The sequence below is a fragment of the Sphaeramia orbicularis genome, chromosome 13 (genome assembly GCF_902148855.1).
Source record: "Sphaeramia orbicularis chromosome 13, fSphaOr1.1, whole genome shotgun sequence".
Taxonomy (NCBI): Eukaryota; Metazoa; Chordata; class Actinopteri; order Kurtiformes; family Apogonidae; genus Sphaeramia; species Sphaeramia orbicularis.
In genome coordinates, this window is record NC_043969.1 from 4539361 (window position 1) to 4556450 (window position 17090).

Sequence of the window (17090 nt, forward strand, 5' to 3'; positions counted from 1 at the left end):
TTGCAGATTATGGTTGGGTAACATTCTGATATGATTAACAGATGGTAAGGGATGAAATGGTCAAGTCTCTGAGATTTTTAATGTGAATCCATAGCCAGGCATTCAGTGTCTTTATTTAAGAACCAGTTACAAACAGTTCCAGTGCAACGCTGAGTGTATACTTTTGCCCATAAAGTTGGAATAATTTGTTTTCAGACATATTCCTTGTTTTGGTCCTATTTATACATACCATTAATCACATTTGACCTGGACAAATGATTACGTACTGAGTCCCAATTACACTTTATCTATCAAAATAACTCACATTTTCACAATCATCTCATGTGAACAGCTAAAAATATGTTTATTACAGCTTAAGAGCACCGTGTACTTGAGCTAATAACACCATGACTGACTGAGTACAAATAAGATGATAAATCAGGTATACTGCCGTAAAATACACACACCCCATTCAATCCCCACATCAATACATAATCACATATAAAAAATCAGCATTTTACATGGAGAGCGATCATTAATATGGACACCAATGATTTAACATTTTTGTTCCTCACAGGAAAAATATATTTTGTGAGAAGAAACCCACTTGGGAGCTTATTCTATTCCCGTGTGGCCCTCACATGAAAAGGCAGATTATGTGAAGTGGAGCATCTTTCAGAGAGAGTCACTTGGTCCAAACAGATAACCCTTGATGCTCTGGGTCATCTGAGGAAAGTCATGCAAAGCAGCAGTGAGATGCAGTATCATGACCTATTTTAAGTATAAGATGACCATCTGAGCATGACAATAGATTCAAATATTTTGCATTTTCTAATTATATCACAATCTGGCTTGCATCAAAGATTTTTTTTTAAGGTTTATTAAGTTATCTGATTGGCTTTAAAGCTGTCTTATTCACTTGAGACCAGCTAGAGGTACAGTATAGTGGATGTGAGGGAACCACTTATGAGCGACTATTATACTTGAGTATTACAATATTATATTTTGTGATACAATATCAATTTTAAAAAATATTGCATTGATCTTTTTTATCAATATGTAATCCTGCAGATAAAGAATCATGACAGATACAGTAATTAAATGCGTATAGGGGTCCTCGGTTTCTGTAAAATTAGCTTTTCATATCACAGTACATCTCTTATAGTATGAAGGATCCAGCTCTGTATCATGTTAAGTCATAGTCCCGGTCAATAAACAAATTGAGAAGCCCCTTCTGAAATATGTCCTAAAAGTGGGAAATAATGCATTTAAATAGCAAGTAGTTATCCAAGACAGAGCACATAACAATAGACCATATAGATGAATATACTGTTAGGCAATAAAAACACTGCATAATTTGGTGTAGTCAAATGAAATATAAATGAAAAAAAAAAAAAAAAAAAAAAAAAAAAAAAAAAAAAAAACATGTTCTAAAAATGTGCATGTGTGTTTAAATGAAGTGGTGTAAGTTCCATGCATGTGAAGGACGACAAAGTGTGTAAATTCCTGTACACCGACTTGTGTTGAACATGTTGTGAGACTTCCTGTTTCTTACAGTACGGTACAGTGAGATATGCGCGTTGCATTGTGGGGATACAAATACAGCGCAGAGGAGACAGCAGGGAGCACAAAGGAATGAAAACAGGACCTTGAAAACTTTTAATACCTGTTTGGTGTGATGTAAATTCATGTGAGCGTTAATTAAACTCTGGCTTTTGGCCGCTGGCAGGCTGACAACTGCCTGAGAAGCGCAGGGAATGTGAGTGAGCGGTGAGAAGCGGCAGGGCGCACCGCTGTATCCGACTATCGCTGCTTTTTGTCAGCTGAGCTGTTCGCATCCTGAGGCCCAGCCGCTATCACAGGCCTGATTCCGGAAGGTAAATACCCTTCGTACAGCCTGTCTAATCTTGCTGTTTACACTTAGACCAGGGTACTTTGTGTTTTAAACCCTGACCGAGGCAAACAAAGCCGCTAATAGTGTGGTATGATGTTGGCTAAGGGTAGCTTGTTGCTAACGGTGTTAGCTAATGTGCGTCATTAGCTGCGTGAAAATAGCCACGGTGATTCAGGAATCATCCGGAAATTCCTTTTCAAAATAAAAGCAAAGCGTAAGTCATTCTTCACCAAATTAAACGTGGTTGATGCTGGACCTCGAATAAAACCATAACATTTTATGACTGATGGTTTATTATTAGAATTAGATCGACTTAGCCTATATTCTATAATGTGGGCACGTAAATGTTAAAAGTATAATGTTGGATATTAATATTAGAATTATATGGAATTTAGAAAGTCAAAATCCAGTCAGTTCCATAGATAACCTATATACTGAATTCACCTAAGTATCATTTTAGATGATCCAACTGAAGACCAATTTTGCAAATAATTGTTGTAGCGAATCGTAACAAACAAAATGTTCGTCAAATAAGAGAGCTTGATCATGATAAGTTTCGAGTGTTTCTGAAAAAGTGCTTCCCAAAGTAATTGATTGTCAAAATAGATGCTTGTTGAAAACAAATCATTCATCAGTCATTTTGCAGCCCAGTCATTTTTCATACTGCACGATCAAAGAACAGTTAGGTCGTTCTACAGTCAGTATGGGCTTATTTTTGCAATACGTTGCTTTTATTTTGTTAGTTAAATTCGGAACTACCTCTTTCCCGTGATTCTTCTGACTATGAGCTGAAGCTGTTTGCCAGACTTATTGTTGCAAACATGTTTGTTCAGCAACTTGTTCACTACATATTCAGCCCTCCACATCTATATATTTCATACACTCTCTGTAAATGGACTTTGACAGATTATGACATTTAATTCACACTGTGGTCATTTGGTGGTACGTGATGTAAACAGAGTAAAAGTAGCATGTTGAAGGCTACGCCTCCTCTGTCTTGCCGCCATCATATTTTTTGTTCTGCATTTAGGTGTTGTTTCTTTTCTTTTTTTTAATGTCACGACTTGCTTTCATCATTGATAAATTAGTAAAATGTCAGATTTTATGACAAAGAGAGAAAAAGAAGAGGGGAAAATATTGAAGTTATGTCATTAAAGTTATATGGATTGAAAAGCATTAAACGTTTGAGTTGCCAGTTTTTCCAGGTAACTTTACATACACATCAGTTATTTTATGATTTCCTGTAGTTGATTGTTTCATTGTGGTCACATGGGGGACAGTTATTATGTATTTAAACTACAGCATAAATATTTTTGTAGTCTGACCTTTGTTTCATGTATTTTTTTAAATGAAAAGTTTGATATCTCTGGAGAACAGGATCATATGTTGGTTCTTAATATAATTTATGTCATGGAGTCAAAATCTTATTATTTATATAATATATATAATATATATTATATATAATATATATATAAAGACTACTACTTGATGTTTATGCTTCATTCCTCTGAAGCTGATGTGGTGTGAAGAACTTTCTTTTTTGTCAGGAAGAAGTGAATGGAGATCATGTAACTAAATATGTATCCTCCAGGAGATATTTTAGCGTTGATAAAACCCGATGGTGGAATTAAAGCTCATACTATTAGTCTTGTATGCTGTTGCACGCCAGTAACTCTCCTGTTGCACTTCCACAGCCCAGGTCTATAATTCACTTTGCCTTTACTGGGCCTACATAGCCCAAGAGTATTTTCCTTTCGTGTGTGTGTGTGTGTGTGTGTGTGTGTGTGTGGAGGGGAGCGGGCTCTCCCTGCGAGAGCCCCTTCACTTGAGCTTTTGTTTGATGGAAAATCTCATGCCTCAGAGAATCCACATGTCTCACAGACAGCTGCTGAGCATCCTGTAGTGTACTGGCCTCCACATGGATCTGGCTCACATCACTGCGCATCTGCTTTGATTGTTGTTACATAACTTGGCATTTCGTCCTCTGTGCTCTCTGGCCTGCTTTCACCCCTTACCTTCCTTCCCCCTCTGCACCTATGTATTTGTCTCTACCTACACTTGATTCCTTTCTTAATGTGCTGGACTTTTCAAATCTGCTTTTTTTTTTTTTTTTTTTTAATACCATGAATCAATCAGCATTTTGGCCTTTCTCACTACACAACTGCAAGGATGTTTTGCTAAGTGATATTTGACATCTTGTTTTGCTCTGTACTTGCAAATTATTAATGAAGTGGTTCTGCAAGGGTCCAGTGTGATATCATCTGTTATTTCACACCTGATTCTTTCACATCCAGCTTTGGGATCTGTTTAGTAAGCTGTTTATTAGAAACACCGACTCTATCTGCTCTATACAAACATCAGTGATTGGAAGTATGTGACATAAAAGAATAACAAAGCTTAACAGAAGTATTTGTATAACACTGATCCATTTTTTTTCCTAGTGCTCATGTACATGTGCTGGTTGTTATGTAGCAGTGAATTTGGGGAAATGCTTTTAAAGGGAGTGCAGCCAGTTGATATGATGTTGATCTTCATCAGCTGACAAATACAGATAAATTGAGAAGTGCAGCAGTAGTGGTTCTTGAGGATGAAGTGTCACAGGATAAACAGATATGCAGACAATGAGTACTAACTGCTGTGGAGTGTAAACTAACAAACTTATGTCACAGTAAGCAACATAAAGTCTGCTTTTGAGTTGCACATAAAGAATAGTCTGCATGATGTAACACTGACCTTTATACTGTTGTATATTTTGGCAAAGTTTGAATTTGATTTTATGTATTTATGTGATTGAGATGGGATGAATTAGTGTAGTTTTAATATGGGTGCTACACACTCTTATCGCTGTTGCTGATTCAGCTGTTGGCCCTAGTTGACTTTTTTCTACACAGTATAGCCTAATCAAAATACACAGTTTGCACTCATAAAACCACAAATACTACAAATGTCAGAGTACAATAAAATATGCAGTACAGATAGGGAAATAATGGCTACAGCTCTGGTTTGCTTTTGTCAGCTTTTAACTTTCATTATAAAAGATTTTATACATCTAATTAATATGACTTCAATTGCTAATGTCTTCCAGATTTGGCAGCTGCTTGTGGAGAAAGCTAATTGCCTAAATTTAGATCTTTGATGTAGTATTCTGTATTTTTGATCCCTGTTACTATGCTACCATCTTGTGTTTAGATGTATCTAAAAAGATGCTCTGGAGAGTAGTCTGTGACTTTCAGAGTAGAGTTTTTGAAGAGCTTTGGAAAACAAAGTGTTTTGTTTTTCTCTGTCTCTTTGCAGGACTCATTTCCTGTTCACAGTGAGAAACTGACTCTACCATGGGGGTCAAAACCTTCACCCACAGCTCAACCTCCCATAGTCAGGAGATGCTGGAGAAACTCAATGCTTTACGCAATGAGGGACACTTATGTGACGTCACCATTCGCGTCCAAGACAAGCTCTTCCTGGCACACAAAGTGGTCTTGGCCTGCTGCAGTGAGTTTTTCCGCTCCAAACTTGTTGGCCGGCCTGAGGAGGAGGACAAGTTTGTGTTGGACCTTCATCACGTGACAGTTAGTGGCTTTGCTCCTCTGCTGGAATATGCTTACACATCTACCCTCTCCATTAGCACAGAGAATATTATCGATGTCCTGGCAGCTGCAAGTTACATGCAGATGTTTGCTGTTGCGAGCACATGTTCAGAATTCATGAAATCCAGTATTCTGTGGAGCCCAGGTAACAACAACAACAACAACAATAACATAACAGCAGATAAACCTCATGAATCTGCACCAGAAAGCGCTTCATCAAACTGTGCCCTGACTCCATTGGATGGCAGTGTGTCACCTGTGTCATCAGACTGCAGTGTGATGGAGAGAAACGTCCCTATATGCCGCGAATCACGACGGAAACGCAAGAGCTTTGTAACGATGGCGTCACCTGAGAGTCCACTCAAATGCACGACACAAACAGTAACCACCTCTCCTCAGATCCCCAATCCATCTCCTTCATTCTCAGACAGCACAGCCCAGCCTGTCGAGTCATCCCTGGCCTTCCCTTGGACTTTTCCATTTGGTATTGACCGGAGGTTCCATTCAGAAAAATCGAAGCTCCCAGAGAGCCCTCGTTGCCTGGAGCAGAGCATGACAGGGACAACAGAGGTGGTGGTGGGCCGGCGTCTCAGTGATTTCCTGACATGTGAAAGCTCCAAGGCGGTGCCGTCACCGGGGCCTGTAGAGGAAGAAGATGTGAGGGTGAAGGTGGAGCGACTTAGTGACGAGGAGGTACAGGAGGCATCGTCACAGCCGGTTAGTGCCTCCCAGAGCTCTCTGAGTGACCAACAGACGGTGCCAGGAAGTGAACAGGTCCAGGAGGAGCTGCTCATCAGTCCACAGTCATCTTCCATAGGTGAGGCAGCTTAGAATTACTTTTCCATGTAGTATTTATTGTATACTACTCGTTATTCCATACCAACTTACCTTGCAAACTCTCAAAGCTCTTCTCTAAATATTTTATGAATCAGAGTTTCTGAGGTTTGTCCCTTGGAGCTACATTTCATCATTAGTATGTGCATTCCAAGCTTTGCCATTTGCTTAGTTTTCAGTGAATTAGGTTGTAATTTGTAATGAACATTCAGGAAACCCAATAAACCCAACGCATTCAAAATAAGCTGAAATCAAATTAATAAACATCATAATTTGTTACCAGACCAAAGAAATCTATTGAATGATGAAGTAGATATCAGCAATGAATATTTATACTTTACCATAAGAAAAGTAACCAAAAAAAAAAAAAAAAATCAATGCATAGTCCTTGAGAAACAATACAGTCAACCTTTCTTATGCAGGTCAAAATAATATTAACACTGGCAAAATCTAATTTTTTTTTAAATTAAGAAGAAAAGAACAAAAGAAAGTTTCAGTTTTTGAAAGTGAAAGAATCTTCATGCAGTCATTCTTGTTTATTCATTCATTTGATTTCAGACATTTTGAAACATTTGGGTGACTGAGATGTTCTGTACAAATTTCAACCCAATCTGATGAGAACCATGCAATTGGTGAGGTTAAGAATACACTTGATCTTAAGTAAGGGCAAAAATTTAGGACAAAAAAATATCTGGGATAGAGTTTTAGGATTTTGAGAGGGAACATGGTAAAAAGTTTTCATTTGTTTTTTTTTTGTTTTTTTCTAAATAATCCGATGAGTTTAAATGAATGGACATCAGTGGAGAATAACAGGATTGTGTTGTTTTATAGATACAGTACATCACCTTAATGAAAGGTGATCTCGGTCACATAGAGTTGTATTTCTTTGTAGTTGTGCTTTTCCCTGCCCTTAACAGCTGCATCTACTGGATTTTGTAATGTTACAGTGGAAAGTTTTATTGTCTAGTGGCCCAACTGCCTGTTGATAGGGTTGTAAGCCCTTCCATAAATAAAAAGAAAATGGAAACATTGGTAATTTTTTCCTAAACTGTTGGAGAGCACGGCGCATTTTTATCCAGCAGCATCAATCCTTAAATATGGGTTTAGCCCTTAATGACCCGTATTGGTCTAACTCTATCCAAGACAACATTGGCCTCCTCGAGGCTCTACAGTAATTTCTTTTTTCCTTTTCTCACTAGGCTCGATGGATGAGGGAGTGTCTGAGGGCCTGCCATCAATGCAAGTACCTCAAACGCTGGAGGACACACGGAGGATGAAAGGTATCATGCTCTGTTATGACTTGCAGCACACAGCAAGTCATAAGCAATCAAGAATATATAGACATAAACCTCATAGCTGAGTGTCTGGGCCACACCTGTTTGGATAATAAACCTAAACGTCACGCTGAAATGGCAAAGGCACAATGAACTATAATATTCCTGTGCTTGCCTCAAGCCTCAAACATTCGTGATAAATTTTATGTGCAAGCTAAGGCTGTTACTGGAAATCTATGAACGCACATCTGCATATCACTGTTCACTAATAAACAGCGCCAGTGTCAAACAAGTATCTATACATGTTGTACATGTCTCTGCAATACTGGAATACTAGCACCTAAATATGAATATTTTTAGTGACAATATAAGCGCAAAGGAGAAGAGCTGTTACTCAGATTTGTCCTCCCTTTGTGTTACAGGCTGGAAGGTATTCAGTATCCATACCACCTCTATATCAGTCCCTCAGCCAGACCCGGCACCAACGGCCCAGATAGACCCTTTCAGTGTCCCACGTGTGGAGTCCGATTCACACGTATTCAAAACCTGAAGCACATGCTAATACACTCCGGTAGGTGGAATGTTAGCATTATACACTGGTCCTTTTCTGTGGTTAGAGACATCATAGGTCAAAGAAGAAACGTCTGTAATTTGGTTGTTAGTTGTTTTTAGTGAGAAACAGTAATGAAGTAAGCGTGGGTAATTTAACAGAATGAATAGAATCTACATGAAATCATCAAATATACGTAACAGGAAAAGACTTAATATTTAATCTATAAAGCGGTTATAGCTGACATCAAATTTATGAATTTATTAAGACTGAGTCTGAGACTCAGTCTTTATTACTAATAGTCATGTATCCTGTCTTAATGTTAATATAGTATTTATGTGAATATGGAGTGAAATATTGTTGAGCCACTGAAAGTTTCCAGTGCCTCTGTGGATGCAGGTGCTATGATTTCCTTAAACACAAGAAAAGATTTTAAATGAAGTAGTGTCAATAGACAGACTATTACCTTAACAATAAATATAGTTGAAGTAACTCAACAGATTTTTTTTTACTAAAACATAAAGGTTTTTTTAGGGTTTGTCAGCTCTGCTTATAAATGACAAATCTTCATAATCTCTAGAGCCCGACCAATTAATTGGCCTGCCGATTAATCAGGCTGATTATAGTGTATCACCGATTAATCAACATCAGTCAATTTGTAGCCGTTGTATTAACTTTTTTGCTGCATGGAGATTCTGTCGCTCGCTGCTCCTGTGTGTCTGTCCTGCCCAGAGAATTAGAGGAATAGTACAGTGTGTAACTTTCACTTCCGCTCCAAAAATCATGGTACCCCCTTGCCCGTGCTCTGAAAATCATGCCCCCCCCCCCCAAAACACACACACAAAATCACGGACCACTATCACCCCCGCTCCGAAAATTACAGACCGCTACCCCCATGCCTGCTATTCCAAAAATCACAGACCGCAATCCCCACCCTTCTCCGAAATCATGGACCGCTACTACTTATGAAATATACTCACATCTTTTCCCAAAAGTCTGCTCCCTCTCTCTCTCTCTCTCTCTCTCTCTCTCTCTCTCTCTCTCTCTCTCTCTAAGACTATTAGACAGCGTTTCAAAGTTGTGTAAATTATCTTTGTGAGATAAACAAAGATGCAACTGTTAATCCACATGTCCACCATTGTCTAATATAAGACTATTATATCCTGTGTTTTTCAAGTTTTTTATTTCATATATTGGTCGTTATATCGGTTATCAACCAATATATCAGATATCGGCTGATATATCGGATATCGGCTTTTTTAGCCTCCAATATTGGTATCGACATCAGCCCCAAAAATCCCATATCGGTCGGGCTCTAATAATCTCCCACCCATTCACTTGTAGGTTTATGGAAGACAACATTTATTTTAAACTGAAACAACTGAAATGTGAGAGACCACAGTTTGTTTGTGTTCGTCTTGTTGATACTGGAGATGTAAAAAAAAAAAGGTAACCAGGCAGCTGCACTTTCCTGCAGCTTGTTTATGGCTTAGTGATGATATCTATTGTAGGAAACAGTGATTTGGAAAACAGTCGAGACTGACTTTATGGTAAGATGTAGTCATTAGGCTTCCACTCCCCACACACACATACATACACACACACACACACACACACACACATTTATGGGATTACAGATGAGCTAATCATTGGTGTTTTCCTCTTCCTCCAGGCATTAAGCCTTTCCAGTGTGACCGCTGTGGGAAAAAGTTCACACGGGCCTACTCCCTAAAGATGCATCGGCTGAAGCACGAAGGTAAACGCTGTTTCCGGTGCCAGATTTGTAGCGCCACATTCACGTCCTTCGGTGAATATAAGCACCACATGAGGGTCTCCCGACACATAATCCGCAAGCCGCGGATTTACGAGTGCAAAACGTGCGGCGCCATGTTCACCAACTCTGGCAATTTAATTGTACACCTGAGGAGTCTGAACCATGAGGCATCCGAACTAGCAAACTACTTCCAGAGCAGGTGAGGAGTCCAGGGGCATTGACCCCCATTATTTACTCAGATCTCACCTGGATCTTAAGACACCTCTCAACTTAGATTCTAATACCTGAGGTTCATTTGATCATTTTTTACTTTTATGGCTTTGGTTGTGTCGAATTGTTTTCGAATGTTTGTAATTGAGCTGACTGCACAGATCAAGTGTACCTGAAGTATTTGACTGGATTTATGGGGGAGATTTGATCCAGATCTCACTCGTTATGAAAAATTTATGCTTCAGAGAAGGTACTTAAAGGCCTTTTTACTGAGAAATTAAAGGAGATATGAGGCTGAAGTAGGTATACAAAATTAAGTCCACCTGAAAAACTGTAAAAATGACAACATAACACAAAGTATTGGAACTTTCACTCAAGTTCTCTATCTTTTATTCTCAAATTTTTATCCAGGCTTACTTTATGAGAGAACCAGCTGCACATGGACAATTTAACCTTGTGGTCATACAATGTCGAACAACACAACTTGAATCATTTTGTCATCTGTGTTTGTTTCTATGTGAATAGATTTTTCTTAGTCAAATAGAGTGGCTTGTTTGTTTTCATCAGCTGCACAGTCCACAAAGCCTTGTGAAAGTCAGAACACAGTGTCTTTATAAAGTCGATGTGTGTTTTTATTTCCCAGACTTTTCCACTTCTTAATCAACTCAAGCCCTCACAGGTCGGCAGGACTCAAACGGGCCATTGACTCCTCAAAAGTTTTATTGTAGAAGGTCTCCGCCTGAGATCATAACAGTGTGGAAAATTCTCTGGCAATCCAGTTAGGCTCTTAACTCCCATCCTCAGTCCTCACATAAAAAGATATGTTAACTACATTGTGTTTTTTTCTGAGTTGCAGATTTCCAGACTAGTTTGTCAGATTCAGCTGCTGTCTGAGCCACAGAGGACATTTACACTCATCTATTTATTCTGGATTTGAAGTCCCAATTCCCATTCTTTGATATTTGCTGCACTGGGATAAATCTCATGTACAACTCTGCTCACACTGTGCAGATTCACATAAACAGCCTTTTGTGATTGATTTCATATACAAATTTAATTATTGAAACAAAAAAGTTGCTTTATTTAATAATATCCACATCAATTTTCCTAAGTAAGCATTCATTTATTTTTACATAACCTTTACTGTGCCTCCATCATTATTGAGGAAATATTCCACGTGAACACACTTTAAGGCTGTCAGAAGGTTGTTGCAGTGCAGTTTAAGTAAGCTGTGGTGTACATGTAAAGCTATTCCTACGGGTAGGTGTGAATTATTAAAATCAGAATGTCTAGCAGTAAACTACAAGAGCCTAAAAAAACCTTTACTACCAATCACTTAAAAGTAATGTATATTTCAGAGATTTGAGAGTTGATGCAAAAATTCTGACTTGTTTATTTCTTAGTACTTATCAACACGCTGTGTCTATAAAAACAATTTTGGAAGAAACTGCGACATATCCTCTACAGTTTTATTTAGACCTGTCATCACAGAGAGAACAAAACAATAAAGGAAGACAGGTCATTGTAACCCTTAAAATGAAGGCCTTCCCATTAGAAAGGAAAGGAAGGTGTGCTAAAACTTCTGACTTATATATAAATGCATGTATGAAATGTATAAATTGAAGTCATTTTGAAATGATTGATAACATTTCTGAGAACTCGTTTTCAGATCATCTGTTACAAAATGAGGTGAGACTTGAAATGGTAGAACAGTCGTTACATTTGAGAAGTGACTGAGATGATGGTAATAATTCTAATCTAATAATCACTGTAGCAACTGTACACCAAAATGAAGTGGATTTCATTTACTGAGGTTCTATAGCTTGAATAAATGAACACTGCCTGAATCACTTTTTTTCTCTCATGACTATTAGAAAGCATGCTGGGAAATGTAAAGGTCTCACTTGTTTGTTCAGGAGCAGATTTAGAGTTGATCCTCATCCCAGTTATTGAAACTCTTTTATTTCAAACCACCTAACTCTGACCAGTCATCTGAGACCAGCATGTCCTGAGCAGAGCTGTCAGTTTTAGTTTTGTTTAGGGTTTCACTTTTTGTCTTAAGTTTAGTTTTGTAAGTGCAGCAACAGGAATTGTTTATTAAGGTCCCATATTTTTCAAAGGCATTTTGTTCTTGTACATCATTTGGGGGAAAATGAAGCTGATTCTAACGCAATTCTATTCCATGTTGCTTTTTGTTTATTGTAGTTTTAATTTAGTTTCCATGGTTTTGAAAGCTGGCTTTTTTATTTTTATATTCAAGTTATTTCACTGCTACTTTTAGTCATAGTCGTTGCTAAATATGAAAACCATGGTCCTGATAAATGTACAGGTACAATTACTATCCAAAACTTGTGTTAAGGCAGATGATAATACAATGAGCTGAATCTTTTTTTCTGCGTGTTTGCAGTGATTTCCTCGTGCCCGACTACCTGAGCCAGGTGCAGGAGGAGGAGGAGGCGCTGGGAGTCCAGTATGAGCTGGAGGAGTCCCAACATCACACCGTCTACCCGGGAAGCACCTCCAACTCTACCACCACTGCCGCTCGTCTTCCTCCTCAGTCCAGATGCCCGTCATCTCCCAGGTCTCCTCCTCTACCCAAAATTGCGAGAGCTCCTCAGGCTTCCTTTCACCTGAGCCCCTGGACCCCTGGAAGCCCCAGCCTCCCTCAAGATGGATGCCGATGAAACGGCAGCCATGACAGAGGAGACCAAGTTGGACAACAGTGTGGGTGGCAGTTCCCCAGAGGTGTTTGAAGAAGAGCAGCAGCAGCAGCAGCATGCCCAGGCCAAGGAGCTGGCATCCATTTCCATAGAGTGATTCCAGTTTTCTACTTGTCCGTCATGTCTTATTTTGCAGTCATGTCATATGGGAATATCTGTGCAAATGACTTGACGGTTCAAAGAGACGACTTGGACATGATCACAGGTTGAAACTTCAATCATGCAAAACCATCAAGAGGCCATGAAGTTTCCTGAGGACAATGTAGAAGCGCTTAATGGTTTACAATACAACCAAATCCAGCAAAGTAGTCCGGTCATATGATAACATTTAGAAAATTATGTTCAGAAAATGATAATTTCCTTGGCTTTATTTGCCATTACAATATAATTTCCTAAACTTTACCACAGCAGTTTCCTGTTAATGATTTCAAGAGGTCAAAAAATCAGAGCTGAGTTTGTCACCAAAGGATTTTAAGAGGAGTATATTTTTTGGACAGTTATTTTAAGAGGTTTATTATTATTTTCCCATATGACGTGAATGCGACATTAGCTAAAGTCTTTTTTCGTCCTTGCCAATTTAAGCTGGATTAAATCCAAGCCTTGCCCTACTTTTTGGAAAGTGCCTGAGAGTTCCCATTTTACCAAGAAATGTGTAGTAGAAAGAGAAGTCTTGACTTTGCTAATGGGGACAAATCAAGTCTTTGCAAACTGAGCTAAAGAAAAAAAAATGTATTTCATTTGTAGTGATAATGCTAGTTTTTATGGGCAGAGACTGTGTTATTCCTTCAGTGCCGTCACTATAGGCAAACTGTTAAATGTCTATATTATCTATACTGCAATAGCTTGTACTGTAGTTTTACTATTTGAATGCTGTGTATGTTGGGTGTTGTGAAGTATGATATGTCAGGTGTGTGTATGTGCATTTCTTTTATCAATATGAACACAGTACATTTCATTTTTAAATGTTAAAAACTTGAAATTATATTGACAGAGTATTCCCTTAGACGTTTGTGTGCAGTATTTCATTGACCTGACCTATTGCAACAGTTTAAAAAAAGATTATTATTTCTTTTTTAATTTTTAGTTTTACTGAACACTGCTGTTGACTCAAATCCTTGTGGCTCCAGAAGAAACTAAACTCACATCAGCACTGCTGCTTTTTTATTTCAAAATCTAACAAAATGACACTGAATTTGAGGTTAAAAACTTTGATGAAAGTGGAGTTACAGGGCTTTCTTACAGCTGCAGTAATATATTACCTAATGGTCTCTAAGATATGGTAATGTAGCATTTCATCCCATGTGAATCAGTCTGCTTTGCAAATGTTTTTCCTGTTGTGAAGACAGTTTTGTTTTATTGATATTAATATCAATAACAGAGGTGTTGGATCATCCTGATTTTCCAACAGGTAGCAGGATGTTGCATGACCGTTGAAGTGGCGTTACACTTAGGTACAAAATGATTGTCTTGTTAAAACTTTAATCTTTGTTTATGTTTATTTGCGGCTGATGAACCAAGAATATTACATCAAGCCCAAAATGTGTAGTAAGCACCAGCAGCCTCTTTAGGTTTCTTTTACCTTGAGTCGTAACAAAGGGAAAAAAACAATGTTGTGAACAATTCCCTGACTAAACTGTACCATTTACATCTGCAGCCAGAGTAGCAAGAAGCAGATGATAGCAGATTACAGCAGCCATCCAAGATGGTTTGAGCAGATTTATTTGGCTTGTAGGTGTTTTGTTATTATGTTGCTTTAGAAGCAAATTGTGAATGCAAATACTGTGAATTGATTCATTCTAAATGACAAACTAATTGGCATGAGCTTGTCCTTCTCCTTTAACTCATGAACACCGTCTGGCAGTTGACCCTACTTAGGTGTTTTGTTTTGTTTTTTCCTTTTGGCTGATTTTTGGGTCAAACCTCTGACTCCTGCTACCCGTGTTGTGCCAACATGGTTTAATTCTGTGCTTTGTTGTGCCTCTGTTTTGCAAACATAATAATGCCCACGGTTAATAATTCATGAGTTGAATGCTACTGACTGTGACCAGGTATCCTATTCAGTGACATTTCTTTTTCTCCCTGAAAGTAGCGCTCACCGCTCACATGTAGGATGACCACAGCAGGGGATGGAAGAACTCATACACAGGGTCTGATTGTAAATGTAGAGATTCTTGCTGTGTTGAGGCTGTCGGCATCATGGAAATTCTCTAAAGAGCTGTCATGCACTTGTGGTCAACCTGTGCCATCATTTCCGTCACGTCATCAAAGTTGTGCCATTTGCCCTTTTATCTGGGTACCAATCAAACTTTTTCCTGAAGGACCAAATGTTCTCTATCTCATTGGGGATTTGCCATGGCAATCAATAATTGCACATAATAAAAGAAAGAGATAATCATTCTAAGTGGTCCATGCTATTAGCAAAGGGTCCCTGCTGTGTCAGCCCTTAAAACACTGTATGATGTTGTGCATTTAAGAGGCTAGCCTTAGTAAATGGACCTATTAACTCTACTTGCACAATATCAAAAATTAAAAAAAAAAAAAAAGTTTTCTATTCTCCATTTGTATGTCATGCTTTCATCTGTTGCATTCAGTTTCTGTATTAATACAACTTTTTATAATGAAGCTGCTGTTTGTTGAAAACCGCAAAAGTGCCCGAAATATTTTTGGTGACCAATGGTGGTGCAATAAATGGACAGGTGTTGTTATAAAGTTTTAAGTCGATATTTTGTCTTTTGGAATGGTGAATTATGTAAGAAAAAAAGATATGTATAATTTTTGTTTTACTTAAATGTGACTGAAGGTGAATCAATAGGAAAAAGACCCCGCGTTATCTGTGAAACAAAGGAACAAGGCATTTGATGGCAAACGACTGGTTCTATTCAGCTCCTTTCTGTTTGTTTTATCGAAAGTTGCATGTTCATATTGTTCTGTGAAAGTGGAGAGCATGTCTTCATTTGGCAATGCGTTCTGTCAGGCCTTATTGTCCGATGACTCTTCATCCAGCATAGCTCTGATCTGTTGTTCAGCATGCCCTCTTTTCTGTATGTTATCCCTTTATGTGCAATGTTTTAAAAATATTTCAATTATATACAGGACATGCCTTTTCAATGTACACTTGATGTTGTATACGTTTTCCAGTTCATATGGTTTATTTAAGACTAGGAGAAAAAAAAGAAAAAAAACATGGTAGCTCATCATAATGGCATATATATATTTTTGGTGACTTTTGTATTATGGTTGCTGTTTCATGGCATCTTTGGATATTCTTGTTAAATGTGAATAGAACAGCTTAGTCTGGGAGTTTGGGGGCCTTGGTAGTCTTCACTTTGTGACTGTCTGCAGTGTGTGTATATATATAAATATACAGTATATACACTCATACTATGTTGCATATTCTTTATACTGTAGGCTACTGATTACAACCTGCTTTGAGACAGATGTTTGTATTTTGCGTCTTTGATACTGTATTTAAACTGTAGTTTGGAAAAACTGTACAAAACATCCCAGATAATAATGCAAGCTGCACATTGTATAGGGAGAACTGACGTTTGTGGTGTTGAGTGTTTTTAACTGGATCATATATCCCGGTTGGCTGTTCAAAACTGACAAAGACCACTCTGTATTTTGGAGTTTATGGTTGTTCTTAATCTTTGCTAGTGTTCTGGCTTTGCAGTCCTGTTGTTATTAAAAAAAGAGTTGTTTTTGTAAAAGTATAAAGTGTAAATTAAAAAAAAAAGTCAGAATAAGTCAGAGAATGTGTCTGAGATTTTTCATTTTTCCTTCATCCATAAACTTGTGCTTGTAGGGGGTGTCTGCAATAAAATACAGAAACAAGGTTGAGAAGAATAAAAAAGGTATTTATATGGACATTGTTTATATATATCAGGCTTTTAGCAATTTAGTAGGATATTAAGAGGCTATTGGTTTTTTTTTTTTTTAAAAAGGTAAATTAAAGGCTACGATATGAGTTGTTGGCAGCTTGAAGTGATCAAATCCTTAAGAAATGTGGAACAGAAGCCATAGTCCTTATTTTGCACATAGTAAAGAAATAAAATTGTGTTTTCTCCAAAGGTTTACTGAATTCTGTGTTTCTCCACAGTATCTCATACTGAGCCCTAGCAAAGAAAAGCAATGTCTCAATCACTAGAACACAAACACATATTGCCCAGATATAAAAACCTTGAAATGTAATTTTGGCCAATCTTTGCCTTTTGTAGACAGTACACAGACAGATCTGATTATAACTGAGGTAAAACCATGAGGTGAGGTGA

General features: G+C 38.0%; 1 protein-coding gene across 1 annotated transcript; it reads left to right on the forward strand.

Annotated features, from left to right (window-relative positions):
* The first annotated feature begins 1557 nt into the window (after nt 1–1557).
* On the forward strand, nt 1558–16569 carry zbtb44 (zinc finger and BTB domain containing 44). The gene is given in 9 exon segments (XM_030151697.1): nt 1558–1856; nt 5168–6274; nt 7491–7532; nt 7535–7571; nt 7988–8136; nt 9788–10088; nt 12507–12639; nt 12642–12744; nt 12747–16569. Coding segments are annotated over 8 exon segments (2004 nt in total). The 5' UTR covers nt 1558–1856; nt 5168–5205; the 3' UTR covers nt 12917–16569.
* Nucleotides 16570–17090: the final 521 nt, after the last annotated feature.